Source organism: Aotus nancymaae, unplaced genomic scaffold, assembly GCF_030222135.1.
Source record: "Aotus nancymaae isolate 86718 unplaced genomic scaffold, 86718_ANA_hifiasm-v0.15.2.pri h1tg000077l, whole genome shotgun sequence".
NCBI classification, from domain to species: domain Eukaryota; kingdom Metazoa; phylum Chordata; class Mammalia; order Primates; family Aotidae; genus Aotus; species Aotus nancymaae.
This window is the reverse complement of record NW_026988492.1, coordinates 8,108,911-8,127,886: the sequence shown is the minus strand read 5'-3', so window position 1 is coordinate 8,127,886 and position 18,976 is coordinate 8,108,911. Positions and strand designations below refer to the sequence as shown.

General features: G+C 33.9%; 1 protein-coding gene across 16 annotated transcripts in view; it reads left to right on the top strand.

Annotated features, from left to right (window-relative positions):
• The window catches only part of ABI1 (abl interactor 1), a 119,653-nt gene that overhangs the window by 91,497 nt on the left and 9,180 nt on the right, over positions 1-18,976 (top strand). Inside the window, exons 4-10 of one of the 16 annotated variants that reach the window (XM_021670640.2) lie at positions 5,577-5,591; positions 6,311-6,411; positions 7,666-7,806; positions 9,909-10,009; positions 11,252-11,332; positions 15,277-15,450; positions 18,796-18,882. In XM_021670640.2, coding sequence (XP_021526315.1) covers positions 5,577-5,591; positions 6,311-6,411; positions 7,666-7,806; positions 9,909-10,009; positions 11,252-11,332; positions 15,277-15,450; positions 18,796-18,882 — 700 coding nt within the window. Of the gene's footprint in view, positions 1-5,576; positions 5,592-6,310; positions 6,412-7,665; positions 7,807-9,908; positions 10,010-11,251; positions 11,333-15,273; positions 15,451-18,795; positions 18,883-18,976 lie in introns of all 16 variants that reach the window. The other 15 variants (XM_021670639.2, XM_021670641.2, XM_021670643.2 and 12 more) reach the window with 15 other exon arrangements.

The following is an 18,976-nucleotide window of genomic DNA, read 5'->3' as shown; positions in this document are numbered from 1 at the left end:
TGTGTATACATATATATATATAATTCTAGCAACTTATTAAAAAATGAAAATTGTATGGAATTTTGTCTTAACGTTACCCCCACACTTCCCCCACAAAAAACCCCCACAGATTTTCAGGTGAGAGATGATGTGTTGCCTGTGTTCATTTCTAAGTATAGCAAAATTAGCTGATCTTGAAGGATACCTGTAGTGTGTCAGCTTTTTGGTATTTATAGGTCATTTTGAAAGCATTTGGAATGACCTAAATTCTTTAGCTGTTTCTGCTCAGGATAAACTATTCCTTTGAAATTTGGTAGTTCCTTTCCAAGAGGACTATTTGATTTTTATTCCGGTCTTCAGAATATTTTCTAAGTTTTTAAGGAGTCAGCTAGAATCTTGAAGCTTGTCCTAACTGATTTATCTGACTGATGCTGTTGCTGAATCTGTTGCATTCTGGGTTTTCTGGAATTCCTGGTTGAGAGAAGAGTATAGCTGACAGCATTAACCTTTATTCTATTCCTCTCTGAGACTATTGGAATCTCCTCTTCACCTTTCATGTCTGGAAATTGTATGTAAAATTGGAACACTTTGCAAATGCAGAGGAGACTGCTTGTTTTTTTCTTGTATTTTTATCCAGGGATGTGGCTTGGATTGTATAAGAGTTCAAATTCAGTTTTAATTCAAGGTGCTTTAAACTAGACTGAACTCTGGGGCTGGAGTTTTGAGAATCTGGGGAAAATGTCTTTTGTGTTACTGCCCACTTTGGGATTTAACGAAAAAGGATATATGCATGCATGCATATATATATACCTATATACCTGTATACATGAACACACGCATGCACAAACACAATCACACTCACTTCTCCACATTTTTGCTTCACCTTATTATTCCTACCAAAGCAATACACATTAATTTAAATTTTTTTCTGTCATTATCTTAGTAGTGAATATCTTCCATTACCTCATCTCTCAACTAGTAATTGTGTTTAACAGTTCAAGACATAGTACTTAGCTAAGTATAAGATGAATCCAAATTTTACAAGGAAGTTTTGGGTAAGAAAATTTAACTATTTCATTGTATATATGTAAGTGGGAGGTATAAACAGCATAATATATGCTGAAAGTATATGAATGTGAATTTTGGCAATCTGCTTTCTAGCCATAATATGGATACATTAGATGGAGGGGGTTGTTTTTTGCTTTTAGATTTTTTTATTATGGTAAGATACACATACATAAAATGACCATTTAACTGTTTTTAGGTGTATAGTTCTGTGACATTAAGTACACTCACATTGTTGTGCAGGCTATTTTAAAATATATTTTTGGGTAGGGATGAAGGTGCGTGGTCTGTGAGAAGAATATACTGTAGAAGCTGATTATTTGGTATATTTGTCTATAGTTTGTTTCTGTGACTGAAAAATACACACATATACACAATTACTTTTTCCCAGTAGTCTTAATGCTGCTTTATTTTCTTAGTTTTGTGTTCTCTCTAAAGGATCACTGTTGGCTTAAATATTTCCAGAGCATTGTAGAGATGTGTGAAGATAGAAATTTGGTAGTAGTTAATGAACACATGCCAGGTCAAAATTATTAGGAGGAAAAGTTTAAGTTTATTTTAAAATTAGTGTTTTGTGTATAGAGACACTGCTTACAGCTTTTGAATTATTTTTGTATCTTTTGCCCACTTTTCTATTTAGACATTTGTTTTCTTTCTGACTTGTAAAAGCTTTTTTTTTTTTTTTTTTTCTGTTTAAAGAGAGTAGCCTGTCGTGTATTGGCAAATACTTACTCATGTTGCTGTTTGGCTTTTGACTTTGATGTTTTGGTATTTAAAAAATATACTTACAGAATTTTAAAAATTATATCTAAATATATTAATATTTTTCTTATAGCTATTAGGCTTTATGCTTAAGATTGCCATACTGCAAGATTACTATTCCTTTGTATTTTCTTATTTTATGATGTAAATTTTAGTGTTTAGATTTGCATTTAAATTTACCTGGGTTTTATTTAAATAGCATTTACTGTGTTAATGCATTTTATGCTATGAAATAAATGGTACATGTTAATTTAATAAGAATTTAAAAATACGCAAAATATCCCAAAGTAAATCTGATTTGATATTTGGGAATAATAATAAAATATGTATAAGAGAATCCCAGCATAGAGAAACTACCAGAACATATTCATAAAGTATAATCAAAAGAAGATGATCTTTTTAAGTGAGCACAAGGTTTGAGAAGAAGGTAGAATAGGGAAGGCTTGAATGCCTAGCAGAGAAATTTGCATTTATTTTGACGAACACTAATAACAGCCTGGATCATAATTTACAAAGGACTTTTTATATGTAGTTGGCCCTATGTTTGCATCTGTGGATTCAGCCAACCTTGGATAAAAAAATTCCAGAAGGAAAAAGAGTAAAAAATATAAGGACAATACAAGGATAAAAAAAATACAAATAAATAGAATGTAGCTACTATTTACATAGTATTTACCTTGTAATAGCTATTATAAGTAATTTAGAGATGACATAAAGTATACTGGAGGGTAGTGTTGGTTATAAGTAAATACTACACCAGTTTATATGAGGGACTTGAGCATCCTTGGATTTTGGTATCCATGGGGGTCCTGGAACCAAGCCTTCTTGATACCAAGGTATGATTGGATTAGTATGTGTTTGTGTGCTTGTTTTTAAGCCTCAAAGATTATGTGATCTAGGAGTTTTTAGATTTTATTATTGGTCTTAAAAGATAAACTTAGTTGTATTAAATTTTTTTGGAATTTGAGTCTACACTGATTCATGAATTGGGCAGCTTCAGACCATAGGAGACATGAAGCAGGAGGAGGTTCAAGGCAGCAAGACAAGTGAAATATTTGATTGGTTAGAAATTAATTGTGGTTTCTGATTAGTAAAGCTCCTAGTTAGAGGTTGGAGGTTTCTGATTAAGTTACTCTAAGTTGTGTTTTGGTTTGCCTAAGTAGGAACTCAGAATGCTGGAGCCATCTTAGCACTAATGGTCTCAGCTTTCTGATTAAATTTTTTTAAAACAGTGTAGAAACTAAAGCTTTATAATATTTACATAAGAATGATTTAAAAAAATTTTAATTTTATAAAGCAGAGGAGTGATTTAAAAATCATTTCAAAGAAAGAATTAGCCTTGGCTGGGCACAGTGGCTCATGCCTGTAATCTCAGCACTTTGAGAGGCTGAGGCAGGAGGATCACTTGAGGCTAGGAGTTCGAGACCAGCCTGGCTAACATGACGAAACACTGTCTCCTAAAAATACAAAATTTAGCCAAGCGTAGTGGTGCACACCTGTATTCCCAGCTACTTGGGAGGCTGAGGCATGAGAATTGCTTGAACCCAGGAGGTGAGGTTGCAGTGAGCCAAGATTACACCATTGCACTCCTGCTTTGGCAACAGAGGCAGATTCTGTCTCCAAAAAAAAGAATTAGCTTTAGACATTTAGTACCTATGACATACAAAACTATGATATACTTAGAAGATGGGGAGTAATCAAAGGGGATTTCAAACAGATTCCAGGCAAATGTTAAAATTACTCATCCATAAATGTAAATGTTAAGGAAATGAAGTGAGAACTTTAAAAGAGTCAGGGTCTCGCTGAAGTGCAATAGCTCAATCACAGCTCACAACCTTCCAGGCTCAAGTGGTCCTCCCTCCTCAGCCTTTTGAGTGGCTGGGACTATAGGTGTGCACCACTATGCCTGGCTAATTTTTTATTTTTTATTTTTCAATAGACAGGGTTTCGTCATGTTGCCCAGGCTGGTCTCAAACTCCTGGGCTCAAGCATTCCATCCTCCTTGGCCTCCCACAGTGCTGGAAGTTATAGGTGTGAGCCACCGTGCCTAGCCTGAAATGAGATCTTAAGGAATTAAAAAACAGTTTCATTTTGTATATGTTTTGGGGATATTTAAATGAAATAATTTTATAGATTTCTAGCAAAAATATCATCAGTATTTTCAGCTGTAAGATATAGATGTTATTTCCTAGTAACACTCCCCAACACTGACACATTTACATATCTAATCACACTCAGTAGAGGAGGCTGAACTCCATAAGAGGTTAAAGCTTCCACCATTGCATAGTACTAGCACAGGGTTCAAGTAGAATTTTCATTCCCAATCTGATTCTTCTTTTATTCTTTCCATTTGGGACCAACTTATACTTGAATGCTATGTTTTTTGTTTTTTATCCACTTGAAATGACAAATGAAGGAAGATATGTGGGCATATTTAGAATATTTTCTTAGTTATTTTAGGATAGTATTTAATGTATTGTAATGTATACACATTAGATTTACATTAGTATGTAAGTATATACTATACATATATAACATATACTGCAGTACAGATACTAAAGTATACATTAGTATATTTTATCTTCAAGGATCCTAATAATGTTACACAAATTTCATTCTCTAGGTGTGAAATGTCATGGTTAGGGAGGGTGCCAGATGTTGTTTCCAGAAAGAAATAAGCAGTATCATCTTAAACGAATATTGAAGTATCCAAATTTCTGACACCGTTTCTATAAATGATAATGTATTCAAGAGATAGCACATCTCTCCTTTGGATGATTTCCTTTAATATTGCCTTGTGGCCACCTGAGAAATGGTACTTACTTGTTGAGAATGTCAGATATTATTAAAAAAAAACAAAAACAAAACTTGAAGCCCCCAAATCTATAAAAAAATTAGACTCTAAAACATGAAGTGTTTTTTTAAATGGCATGTACAAGTAGTGATGCTTTAGGACTCTACACATTGTTACATGTTATGTAGGGTAGTCAGCTTTAATAGAAGTAGGCTTTAGGATCAAAACAACGTTTCTTCAACTTTGAATTTTGACTTAACTGGCTCAGAAGAAAACTTAGAACTAAAGCTACTTAGAACCTCCTATTAGCGTTGGCCTGCTCAGGATTGGGGTTCAGAAGCTAGGAATGAGAGGGTTTTCCAGAGTCTCTGGAGTTTATTTCTTAGTTAGAATCTGGCTAAGTTACCACTGTGCATGATGAGTTTGTTTTTAAACATTGAGGTACGAGGTACTTTTTTCATTTTTGAAAGCAATCTGTGGTTTTGAATTTTAACATTTGCAATTTACCACTTTTTAAACTATACTACCATTGAAGTAATGAATATTCACTCATACTTGAACATTCATTATCCAGTAAAGTGTTAGGTCTCATGTACCAATATGTTAAAATAGCTTTACATCTAATGGGTTATGGTGTTTGCATTTAAATGAATGTATTTTTTTAATCATCTGTGATTCGGTTGAATTGATTTCATAGGATAAAATACTGACTTAAACAATCATTGAGCCTGCATGAGATTGGAATAATTAAGTGATGGTTTCCTTATGAATTTAATTCTTTTGAAAAATACATGAAACACATGAGTATTTCCCCAGTACTTATGGATATCTTTTTCTTTACAAAGTATTTGAAACATGGCTGGAAGAAAGCTTGTTAACATGAATTGAATAACTGTAAATGTAAACCTGTCCTATCAGATATAACTTACCTAGCATTAATGTCTACTTTTCCCCCCCTTTTTTTGCCAACGTAAAGTGGCTAAAAGCCAAGGTAAGAGACATTACTTATTTGATCCACAGTATTTCCTCTATATTGATAGAGGCTGCAGAGCCACTAAAATTTGAAAACTCTTCTTATGTCTGTCTGCTTTTCCCTGTAGGATTTATGTAGATTAAATATACTCAAATTCAGTTCAAATAAGCAATATTTAGCTTGGCTGTGTTAATATATCAAAGATATATTGACATCTACATTTATATAGGAACATTAATTTTGCTAACATTTATTGCTTTGCTCATTTTTCGATAGTTGCCTTGCTTTCATTGACTTACAATTAGGAGGTTTCCCAGACATCATATGTGACTTTGTTACTGAATTGTCAGGACGAAGATGATTTTTCTGATGGGTATTTGAGCAAATTGACAAGTAAGATCTATAGTTTATGCACACATTTCAAAAATTTTAGGAAACCCAGCATTTGAATGCAGATAAGTTTGATCTCAGTGAACATGTTTAACGATAAAATAATATATGAAATCCAGTCATTTTACCTGTATTTTGCTACAATTTGATATGAATGGCATAAAATGATAGGAAAAACCAAGTGCAAGCGGTTTCTTGACTTTTTAAACTGTAGTACCAAAGTCTTTATTCAGACTGTCTGGGAATCCTTAATTCACATTCTGATATTAAAAAAAATAATACATGGTGTTAAAACACGAAGAGAACAATTTGATATAAAAATAAAAGCATTTCTTTCCACATCTTAGCATGGAAATAACCAGCCTGCAAGAACTGGCACACTGTCGAGAACAAATCCTCCTACTCAGAAACCGCCAAGTCCTCCCATGTCAGGCCGGGGAACACTGGGGTAAGAATTCAACTAGGTTTTACAAAAGAATTCACATGCTAAAGGAAAAGGTGTTTCTGTAAGTAAGTGTATGGGATCCTTGCCATACTACCCTTTCTATGTGACGCTACCTTTTACAAATTCACTTTAATTCCTGTTTTCCTGAACAGAATCCCAAATGAATCTGACTGCTTTGTAATATTCTCTATAATCTGTACCAGGAAAGTTTTAATATGTGTATATATAATATTATTTATTTTTTGTCATCTAATTTTTTAAAAATATAAATCTGACTTGTTTGTTTTAAATGGAATGGTTAGAGTATTCAAAATGGTACCTTTGCATATGTTTATAATATCTATATTATAGAATTTTGACTAGTGGTTTTCTTTTGTACAGTATGGCTTACTAGTCCACAGCTCTTCTGTTTCCTTTATTGTGTGGCATCTGAGACTTAGGGACTCTTTACTTTAGAAAAGTATGCACTTTATATGTAACTAGACTTCTGCTGGTAATCTTAGGCCTCTTTATACTAGAGTAGCTCCAAGGGAAGGCCAGTTGGACAAGTAGAAAAGATAACAATGGCTTCTTCCTTCCTAATTCTCAGTGTACTAAATATAGTGAATACTTACCAAGGTATTACATTTCTTTAAGATTATTTTTAACACTGGAAATATTATATTGAATTTCTTGCTTTTTGTTGGAGGGTTTGTTCAGCACTCAGTCTTCTTTTAAGAAAGTCTTAGTTTTCATTTTTATTCATTAAACCCTTTCCCCCTGAAAAAAAAAACACATGAAGTTATTAAACTGAAAAGTTAAAATCATTTATTGAGAAATTAATGATCAGAATGTACATCTCCATTTATGGCCATGTTGAGGTAGGAATAAGTTGCAGCTTCCTATGTAAATAAATTTTAGCTTCCTATTTAAAGAACAGTGGCTTATGGGTGACTGAGCTGAGAATAATGTACATTTTAAAGTTTGATATTACTGAGCATTAAAAAAATTATGACCATAATTTTTAGAGATAAGGTTAGGACTTTAAATTACCCTCTCCTATGTTTTTTGTAAGAAAAGGTAACAAATTTTAGTTTGTATGTTAAAGTAACAAAATTCATATATCCCAGTGAGGAATATTTTTGAAAACTACCAACTTTATTATTATTTTTTTAAATCCTGGTATATATTGCCACAAAGGGAGACTCACATATTTTTGGGAAAAATACTACTTTATCTTTTTAATTCATTATTCCTTTCTCCACTATGCTTCTTTAGACGGAATACTCCTTATAAAACCCTGGAACCTGTTAAACCCCCAACAGTTCCTAATGACTATATGACGAGTCCTGCTAGACTTGGAAGTCAGCATAGTCCAGGCAGGACAGCGTCTTTAAATCAGAGACCAAGGACACACAGGTAAGCCTTCAGGTTGAGTATTTGAACATCTCTGAAGTGGGTGTTACTGACTGGTGTCAAACTCCTATGAAGGTGCTGAGTAAAGGTGAAGTGCCACTTTAATGCTAATACCAAATGTAAAAGTTGGTGGCATAATATTATATGTGTTCCTGTAATTTTGTGTTATAACTTCTGTGTTTTTTTAAAGATTTTAATGGCATTCATTGTACTATTAATGGATTGTTTGTATTTCCTCCTTTTAATAGCGGTACAGATATATATTTGGTTCAAGACTAAAGAATGTTTTAAAATACTCTTTCAAAAAAGTTCAAGGCAAACCACTCAAATACTTTTGGAGAAAAGATTTAATATTATAGGAATTATACAACATGATTTAAACTTTCAGAGATGGAAGGAAAGAAGATTGAGCTTAAATCTGAGGGAGACTTTATTAAGAGAATCAGTATACTAGAATATGTTACTGTATTTATTTTTAAATGTCCTAAAAACTATCCAGTGGGTTTTTAAAAATTTAGTTATGGAGCATAATAAGCATTCAGAAAAGTATCCACTTTATTAAGTATGCAACTTGATGGATGGACACACACTCTTATAACCATCACCCAGATCAGAATATGGAACATTACCAGCAACCCAGAAGCCCCCTCATGCTCCTTCCCAGTTATCGCCTTGACTCTCTTCCCCCAAAATGTAGCCACTTCAATTTTTGAGTGCTTTATAAAACCAAATAAATTTTTTATATACCCTAATTTGTTTTATTCTTCAGTTTTCTCTCTCAGTAACTTGGGCAGGGAACCTCTCTTCTACCTTCACTCTTAGGTTGGTAAATGGGAGATAACTTATCAAAAAAGATTTATGGGAATTCCACTAAATAGGGTATATCAAAATGCGAGATACTAGATAAGTGATCCTTATTACTGTTGCTACTGTTAGTAAACAAATTGTTAAGTTGATAGCTGCAAATTCTGTATCAGGTCAGGTTCATTGAGGAACAAAATTGTTCTCTTTGTTGAGGTTGAACTATTGGATCAAAGTATGGTTTTTCTCTATAGTGGCAGCATAGTTCAATCATATTCAACAAGCAGTTATTGAATGTTGTTCATTAGATGTTAGGCTTATTTGCCAATAAGGTATATTTCTTTTTTCAAGAGCTCATTATATTAGAACAGGGATCAGCAAACTTTTTCTTTGAAGGGCCAGATTGTCAATATTTTAGGATTTGTGGGCCTTATGGTTTCTGATGCAATTACTCAGATCTGTCATTGTAGCACAAAAGCAGCCATCGACAATACGTAAATGAATGTGGCTATGTTCCAGTAAAACTTTATTTATAGCACTGAAATTCTAATTTCATATAATTTTAATGTATTACAAAATATTATATCTCTTAATTTTTTTTTAACTATTAAAAAATTAAAAAACGTTCTTTGCTCACAGGTAGTAAAAATTGGGCAGTGGACCAGTTTTAGCCTACAGGCTGTAACTTGCCAAGTCCTTGCTGGAAAAAAGGCAGCTTCAGACAGTGTGTTCATGACTGCATTGTTGACTGCTCTTCATAGCGGGTTTTGAATAAACACTTGTTGACTCATTGTACTGTAAGATTTTGTTGGTGATAAATATTTCAGTAGAGGTGGTTTTAAGTACTATGTTTTCATTATATTGGTTCCAGATAGGTTGAGAAGTGGAACCATTTCAAATATTAAGGTTAAGATTTGTGATGAATAGTTAAAAATTTTCTACACACTCACATGCGTGCGCGCGCGCGCGCGCACACACACACACACACCTCCTTCCTGCCCTCCCTCAGGTTCTGCATTCCCAGAGTCAGCCAGTCTTGGGTTGAAAATACAGTATTCATGGGACGCAGAACCTGTGGATATGGAAGACCAACTTTTCATATTCGCTGGTTCTACAGAGCCAGCTTCGGGACTTTAACATCCATGGGTTTTGGTATCCAAGGGGTTTCTTGGAACCAATCTTCCAAGGATACTGAGGGATGACTATATGGCATAAAAGGAGTATTTAGTGGCCTTGGATGATTACAGCTTTTTAAAAATATGTCTCTACAATTGCTTTTTCACAATGTTTTTATTTTTTTCCAGTGGAAGTAGTGGAGGAAGTGGAAGTCGAGAAAACAGCGGTAGCAGTAGTATTGGCATTCCCATTGCTGTGCCTACACCTTCGCCACCCACTATTGGACCAGGTGTGTTATTTATTAATCCATGATAGTATTTATGAGCTTTATTGTGGAAGGCTGAAATAAATTAGTCGTATTGAGTAAAATTATTAAATTTGTGATTGTTGCTAGAACAAAGGCTGATAACAAAGTTATCAATATTTTTAGATTGCTTTTTACAGAGTCTTTAGGATTTCACCAGCTGTTTCTCCTTATATATGGTGCATATTAAGTAGTTTTGTTAAACAACTTTTTGTTGGCCATTTTGCTTTAGAAATATATTTATTACTCAGTGTCCATGGGGGTGGGTTTCAGGGTTCCCTGTGGATACCAAAATGCATAGATGCTCAAGTCCTTTCTATAAACTAGTGTAGTGTTTGTATATAACCTACACACATCCTCTCATATTTTTAAAATCATCTCTAGATTACTTATAATACCTAATACAATATAAGTGCTAATTAAATAGTTACACTGTATTGTTTAGGGAATAGTGACAAGAAAAATAAGTCTGCACATGTTCAGTACAGATGTAGCCATCCATTTTCTTCCCCCAGAAATCTTTTCAATCTATGGTTGGTTGAATCCATCAATGAGGAACCCATGGATATGGAGAGCTGACTGTATTTGCCTAGTGCACTAGTCAACAATGATAGTTATTATTTGAAGAACAAACCAGTATTATACGATACTCCAACTGGAGAATCAGTGTTTATAAAGGTGAATTATGTTTCTATGAGTTGCCTTGCAGGGCAGTATATACTCTGGTGTTTGCTTATTTTGTGACTTTACTACATTTATCTATGATATTCAGTATATATTTCAGTAAAATGCAATAAATGTAAAATAAGATTAAAATAGGAAAGTTATTTTACTTTTTAGAAAGTATAAAAATTTAAGAACTCCCTGGAGAGCATTAAATTAGCCTTTTGATTTTTAGTAAATGAAATGGAGACTTTTTATATTGTTAAAAAATGTATATTTTTAAAGTATGATAATGAAAAATGTTGGGAAAAAAATTCTTAGCTTTTCAAGCATATTTTTAAAAAAGGAGAAAAAGCCACTTATGAAAACAGGCATATTTGTTAGTTAAGGCAGGTATAAACTCAGTAGCCTTTTTACCTAGTAAAATTCTTACTCGTTTGAGCATGCTTTACATGTGGGTATCTTTTTTCTTTTTCTTTCCAATACATTGTACTTTCTTGCTGTTTCAGAATGTTTAGTTTTCTTTTCTTGTACTCTGACCTGAATTATAAACTATTTTATTAGAAAACATTTCTGTCCCTCCTCCTTCTGGAGCTCCACCAGCACCACCTCTGCCACCACTTCTCCCAGTGAGCACTGTGATAGGTGAGATTGCATAGCCATTGGAGCCATTGAACTTACTTTGCATAATTCATAATAAACTCCTCTGTAGCTAGTAGAGTGCTAGCTTTTATAGTTACTAGGTTGCAGATGATAATACAAAGATTAAAGTATTAAATCTAATATCACTAACTTCTGGTGAAAGGCTTCTGCACTTACACAGTAAACAAATATAAAACAACTTTTTCTATAATATGAAATGCTTGGTTTATAACCAGCCTAATGTGTTTTTATTTGTTGTTTGTTTAGATTTTTCTAATCTAATCCCCCCCACCCCACGCAAGTGAAACTTGATTTGGAACTCCCTGGTATATACAACAGTCAAAGGATCAGGGTGAAGGTGGGGATAGGAGGAGAAAAATGGAAAGGAAAATGATACGTGTGGGGTGGGGCACTCTGAGTCAAGTTGAACATATACCCACCTACCCTAGATTTATCAATTTCATTTCTACATATTTACCCTAGAGCACTAGTTCTCAAAATATGGTTAAGGGACCCCTGAGGAATACCAAGACCTTTTCATGGAGTTTTTGAGGTCAGAGCTCTATTCATTATTTGCCTTTTTCATTCTCATTCTGTTATAATGATACAGTGGAATTTTCTAGAAGCTGTATGAAGTATGATAAAGTCATTGCTTTGACACCTTAATGAAATGTGTACTTGTGTATTCATGTGTTTTAAAGATATATCAGTTTTAGTATCTAATAAGATAAGTATCTGTAGCTATAACCCATGTTAACAAAAGCCTTTTGGGGTTGTCTAATAGTGGACCCTAAGACCAAAAAGTGTGAAAACCGTTGTCCTAGAGCAGTGGTTTTCAGAGTATCATCCTCAGACAATCAGTATCTGAGACACAGTTAGAAATACAAAATCTAAGGCCCATTCCAGACATACTTCAATCTGGAAACTCTGAGGATGGGGCCAGCAATCTGTGTTAGAACATGCTGTTCATCCGGGCACAGTGGCTCATGCCTGTAATCCTAGCACTTTGCGGGGGGTGAGGCAGGTGGATTGCTTGATCCAGGAGTTTGAGACCAGCCTGGGCAACATAGCAAGACCTTGTCTCTGCAAAAAATACAAAAAATTTAGCTGGGCATGGTGGTGCACACCTGTAGTCCCAGCTCCTCGGGGGGCTGAGGCTGGAGGATGGCTTGAACCTGGGAGGTAGAGGTTCCAGAGAGCTGAGATGGTGCCACTGCACTCTAGCCTGGGTGACAGAGTGAGATCCTATCTTAAACAAAAAATAAGTCCTCAGGAAGAAATAATAGATTAATGATGAAGTTTGAGAACCACTGCCCTAGAGATTCAGAAACCATATTTAGGAATGTTCATAGTAGTAGTATTGATAGCACAAATCTCAATGAAACCAAAATGTCTAATAGTGGTAGAATGGATATATAAAGTATGGTATATTTACATACAAATAAAATAGCAAAAATGAATGACATTGATATACATAGCCACGTTGGGTGAATTTTAAAAAATATCAAGGAAAAAGCAATTCAGCAATATGTACAGATTCATTTTCATTATAAAAATCTATAAATTTGTAGAAACTGTATTGTTTAAGGTTGTGTGTGTGTGTGTGTGTGTGTGTATATATGGTAAAAACTATTTACAAAAGAAAGAGAATGTTTAACATATACCTTGTGGGGGCTGGAATCGAGGAAGGGGGTTAAAAGGAAGCCTCTGATCTTAATATTTTATTTTTTGAGCTGTATATTATTTAATTTTTTATACACATGTATGTGTATAATTCACATGTATAACATATAATTATGCATATAAGTCACACTCTGGCATTATTTATTTTATGATAAAATATTAAATTCTAAAATAGGCATAGCTCAGAATTGCTAAATGATTGGCTTTTGTTCTTGAATCACCAACAAAAAGTAATTCGGATTCTATACACTTTTTTATACAAGCCAGAGAAATGTAAAATCCTTTCACAGAGATTTCTATTAAAAATGGTTGGCTGGGAGTGGTGGCTTACACTTGTAATCCACCATTTTGGGATGCCAAGGTAGGAGGATTGCTTGAACCCAGGAGTTGAAGACTGGCCTGGGCAACATAGTGAGACTGTCTCTACAAAACATAAAAAATTAGCTGGGTTTGGGGCTCTCTCCTGTATTGCCAGCCACTCAGGAGACTGAGTTAGAAGGATTGCTTGAGTCTCAGAGGTTGAGGCTGCAGTGAGCTATGATCCTGCCACTGCACTCCAGCCTGGGCGACAGAGCCAGACTCTTTACCCAAAATAATAAATAAATAAATAAATAAAACAAAAACAGTTAAAGGCTTACTTCTTTTTTTTTTTTTTTTCCCCTGAGACAGAGTCTTGTTCTGTCATCCAGGCTGGAGTGCAGTGGCGTGATCTCGGCTCACTGCAACCTCCATCTCCTGGGTTCAAGTGATTCTCCTGTCTCAGCCTCCTGAGTAGCTGGGATTACAGGTGCGTGCCACCATGCCTGGCTAATTTTGTATTTTTGGTAGAGAAGGGGTTTTGCCATGTTGACCGGGGTGGTCTCTAACTCCTCACCTCAGGTGGTCTGCCTGCCTCAGCCTCCGAAAGTGCTGGGATTACAGGCTTGAGCCACTGTGCCTGGCCCTTAAAGGCTTACTTCTTGGCTCTCTGGAAAAGCTAGCTGTCCAAAATTACTTATTCATGAAGGCTTTTGAATAGACGATTCTTATAAAAACTGTTTCTATTTAGAAAATGAGCATGTGAATGATTCAGATAATTAGTGACTGCCTATGACTTGGGAGTTCCAAAATGTTAGATCAGCACTTTTTTTAGTGAACAACCTCTGCTGTGTGGTTTTATCTGATACCTCGTGTGACCTCTAAGAATGATTAGACAATTGAATGAAGATAAACTAGGATGCTGGCTTTTTACTTACTCTGTGATTGTTTGGTGTTTAGGTGGGGCAAGGAAAATAATAATAATCCTCAAGTTAACTTTGGAAAGTATAGTTAACTTTAGAGGCTTTGAACTCTGTTAATGGTTTAAATATGAAACTTTTGAAATGTTGGTAAAGATGACAATGTTAAGTATTAATAATATTTTCATCAGTTTCAGTATTAACTGATGAAAGTATATATATATGAGCATGCTAATTTTTTTTCAAAAGCAGATGCTTTGGATGTACTATGGAAAAGAAGCCCTCCAAGCAATGGAGAAAGAGAATAGATTTTCTAAACAAAACTGCCTTAAAATGCCGTATATTAGAGTCAAAACATTTTCTGCTTGTGTCAGTTATAAAAATTTAATAGGGAAAATGTATGTTAATCTTAAAAATTGGGAGATACACAACAAATCTGACATTATATGAAAGTGATTTAAAACTAGAAATGATACTTTTCTTAAAAATGATTTTACTTAATATGTATTGATACTAATAATTGCTAATTCAGTAAAAACTCAAAAATAGTAGATGAAAATTTATTGTTTAACTTGGATTTGACTAGAGTCTCGTAATGTGAACCAAAATTCTGAAAGTTTTATCAGTAGAAAGAAAGAAGCTTGTAAACCAGACACGAATATATTCATATTTAAAGACTGATGCTTTCTTCCTCACACTATCTTTTTGTACTTATTTTATTGGAAAGACAGTTTACATATGAAAGCTATGTATTCTAAAATGCACAAAAATTTATATATAATAGCAAAATACCATTTGGGATTATGTTTTTTAAAAGCTTGAGAATGTTACTTATTTACTTTTGCAGCTTTCCATGCAGCTGTTTTTTTTTCTGTTTTTGACTTTGGAGATAAAGTTACTTGATTTTTATCTTTATTTTGTGCCTTGGTCTTGAAAAAGTAATAAGTATTTCTTACTGAGGCCCTCTCCCGCTTTGTTCTGCTATCTAAGGTTATTACAATGCTCAAGTCTCTTTGTTGGTTGCCTTTGACTAATGCTTTTCAGCAGCCCCGGGCTCAGCTCCTGGTTCCCAGTATGGCACAATGACCAGGCAGATATCTCGACACAACTCTACTACTTCTTCGACATCTTCTGGTGGATACAGACGAACTCCCTCTGTGACTGCTCAGTTTTCTGCTCAGCCTCATGTTAATGGAGGTCCACTTTATTCTCAAAATTCAAGTAAGCTTGTGCTTTGCAGGCATACAGCAACAGTGGAGCTCCTTTTGAAGGAAATTATTTGAAACTATTATTCTTGCCAGTGATAGACAACAATTGAAAACCATACTGTTTCATGTTTATTTTTGTTTTAGGATATTAGTCCTTGAATCATACCATTTTAAGAGTAATTGCTTACCATTTTCTCTTCCAAAATTTAGACTTATCAAGTATACTTAACTAAATTTATCAAGACATACCTATATTGAGTATACTAAAATTTAATATGTCATTTTTATTACTATAAGTAGAACTAGAGAACAAAAACATTGCTGAAATAAACTGAATTTATTGGCATGTTTGAGACAGCCTGGTAATGGTAAAATTAAAGACACAAACATTGTGAAAGTTTTCCTTTAATATAATGAAATTGCTGGCTATCACTTTTAAGGTCATTAACCCATACAGAAATGAGTTCAAAACCAATTAAAAATGTTTGTGATGCCTGCTTAATTACTCTGTCTTTGAATAATTCTAACGGTGGGAAGGAATTTCTTTTGATTTCTTTCTGTTTACCTCAAATTGCACATCTCAGCACTAATTGCAATCAGTGTTTAAAAGCTGGTAAGAATAGAAAATAGTTTTAGCATATAATGTTAGGAAGTTAGAATAGTGTAGGGTAGTCATTAATATCACTTTTCATATTAAGATGTTCAAAGCAAAAAGGAAAAAAAGAAAACAATCAGAAATGAACCTGTTGTCCACTATATGCTTCTAGCTTAAAGTTGTTCTTACTGGGCACAGACTGAGACAAGTTTTCCTATATGGCTTTTGTGGCTCTTTCTAGAGCTGCATGTTATTTTAGTTTATATAAAAACACTGAATACTCAGTGAATTCTCCATAGTTACATTGGAGATTGCTTTAAGTTATTTTTATTTATAATGAATGACCTTTGTACATATTTTAGAGCAGAGCTAGGGGGAAAGTTCCTTTTTATTTTTGAGATAGAGTTTTGCTCTTGTCGCCCAGGCTGGAGTGCAATGGCTTGATCTTGGTCTGCTGCAACCTCCCCCTCCTGGGTTGAAGTGATTTTCCTGCCTCAGCCTCCTGAGTAGCTGGGATTACAGGTTTCTGCCACTATGCCCAGCTAATTTTTTTATTTTTAGTAGAGACAGGGTTTTACCATGTTGGCCAGGCTGATATCGAACTCCTAACCTCAGGTGATCCACCCACCTTGGCTCCCAAAGTGCTGGGATTACAGGCATGAGCCTCTGCGCCCAGCCAAAAGTTCTCATTAGTTTTTCCTTTAAATTTTAAAGATAAATTATGTTATAGCAAAAACTCCTAAGAATTGAAAACCACTTTAGCAGAAATATCAAAATTAACAAGTAATCCTAAAATTTATATAGCTTTTTCCTGACTAAAATATTAAAACTTCTAAGAAGTGTTAAACTTTACTAATTAGGATTTTTACCTAAAATTTGGTATTGAAAGGTAGCCAGTGTCTGTCTAAATATTCCAGATTATTTAATAATTCACTTCACTTATTTTATCAACTTTATTTTTTTCATATTCTGCATTTTTAGATCCCATCTTTATGTTCATTATTTTTCTTTTCCCCACCTAGACATTTAATTTACTCTGCAAATAGGATTTTTGGTGACTCTTTTATATAATACATAGTTTTGTAGTTTTACTTTAGCAGTGCTTGCGTGGATTATTTTCAGACAGGATACTTGAATTACTTAATGTCTACATTCTTTTGAATATTGGAAAGCAAATTTGGCCTCAGATTTTAAATTATTATGTTTTGTCAAATTAATTATCCTTCAATCTGAGTTACTGTTGGTGTTGCAGCAGTAGTAGTATGTGAATGTTTTTAGTGTTTTGATGTGCATATTTTCCCTTCTGTCTAAATGTGGTAATGATTAGTATCTTCACAGCTTAGCTTTTCATTTTCATTACATACTAATCAGCATGGCTAATTACTAAGGGTTGTTTCTAAAAACTTTTTTAGGTTTGTGAGAGTTTTTTGTTTTTTAAGTCAAAACCTCTAACCTTTTATTTAAGAGCGTTCTATATAGAGTGTTAGAATTAAATAGGATTGGTTTCACAGTGAATTCAATGTTATTTTTAGCTATGCAATCGATATTAATGAACGTAATTGCTTTGTTGTTACTTCTTTGAACACTGAACCTGTTGTCCACTATATGCTTTTAGCTTAAAGTTGTTTCAAATTTTTATGCTTACCAACAGAATTTGTGTGTTGGATTAATTGAAACAACCTTTTGATTAATCCTTGGTAACCAATAAATTGTTTTTCTCTGTCAATTTAGTGTTACTACTTGGTGACTACCAATAGACTAAATTTTGCTATCTACTCCTACTGACTTTTTCTGAGCAATCTTTGGCAATTACTGTCTTGTTAAAGTGAGACAAAGTCACAAACATATGAATGTTTACTTCTAGTCTATATTAATAATTTTTAATACATGAGCATTTGGTATTAATTTCCTGTCAATTATGTCATCTCCACAAATACATGTGAATGTGTTTCAAACTATCCAATGAGTTGTTAAAAATTACTTTAATGCAAAGAATTACGTATTTTAACTTATTGGAGATCAGGTTTCCTTTTTCAGAACAGTGATAAAAAGGTCACTTTTGAGATAGCCCATGAAACTCTGAATGATTAACATGATATATTCCCTTGTAAATTAAGGAGTGATATTTTTAAAAATAAAATTTCCAACTTAAAAAACTAACAACCTTGTTTTACAAACAAGAGTTTTTCCTGGAGAGCTGTGTGTAAATTTAGATATATAATAAGAACTGTCTTTAAAGGAAACCTGTGATTAATATTTTTATTGATATATGAAATAAACAGCTATTATATATTTGTTTTATTTATTTGGGTCCTAATTTACAACATTACCTTAAAGCTAGACAAACCTGTTATAGTTATGGCAAAGACACAATATTCTGGAAACCTATGTAGGTATTTCATTGTTATTTATTTTAGAAATCTTTCCTTAGAATTTGAAAATTTTATTTTACTAAAGGAAATGTGATGGTAAATTTAAATCTTCCCCAAACAATATAACATTAGGATTAAATTAAGTGTATTTGTTCTTTTATAAAATTAATTAATTGGCTAAGCACAACTTGGCCTTTAGGTTTGCTTGTGGGAAATGTACTCGAAGGTTCTGCAGGTTTTTGTTTTGTTTTTTGTTTTGTTTTGTTTCATTTGCAAACTGTTCTTTGCATACTTATGTTTGTGGTCCTTGTAACTGACTTCTGCTTTTTGTTTGTTTCCTTTTCTTTCCTTTATCTGTTTTACTTCCCCCATACTGTGTTGTTGCTACCAGTTTCTATTGCTCCACCCCCTCCCCCTATGCCTCAGTTGACTCCACAGATACCTCTCACAGGCTTCGTGGCCAGGGTGCAGGAAAACAGTAAGTTGGGAAAAACTGAGCTATCGAAGAGTAGAGGCTGTCTCCTTATAGCATGCATGGCTGATGATGAGTCATCATTTTCCTTACTTTTATT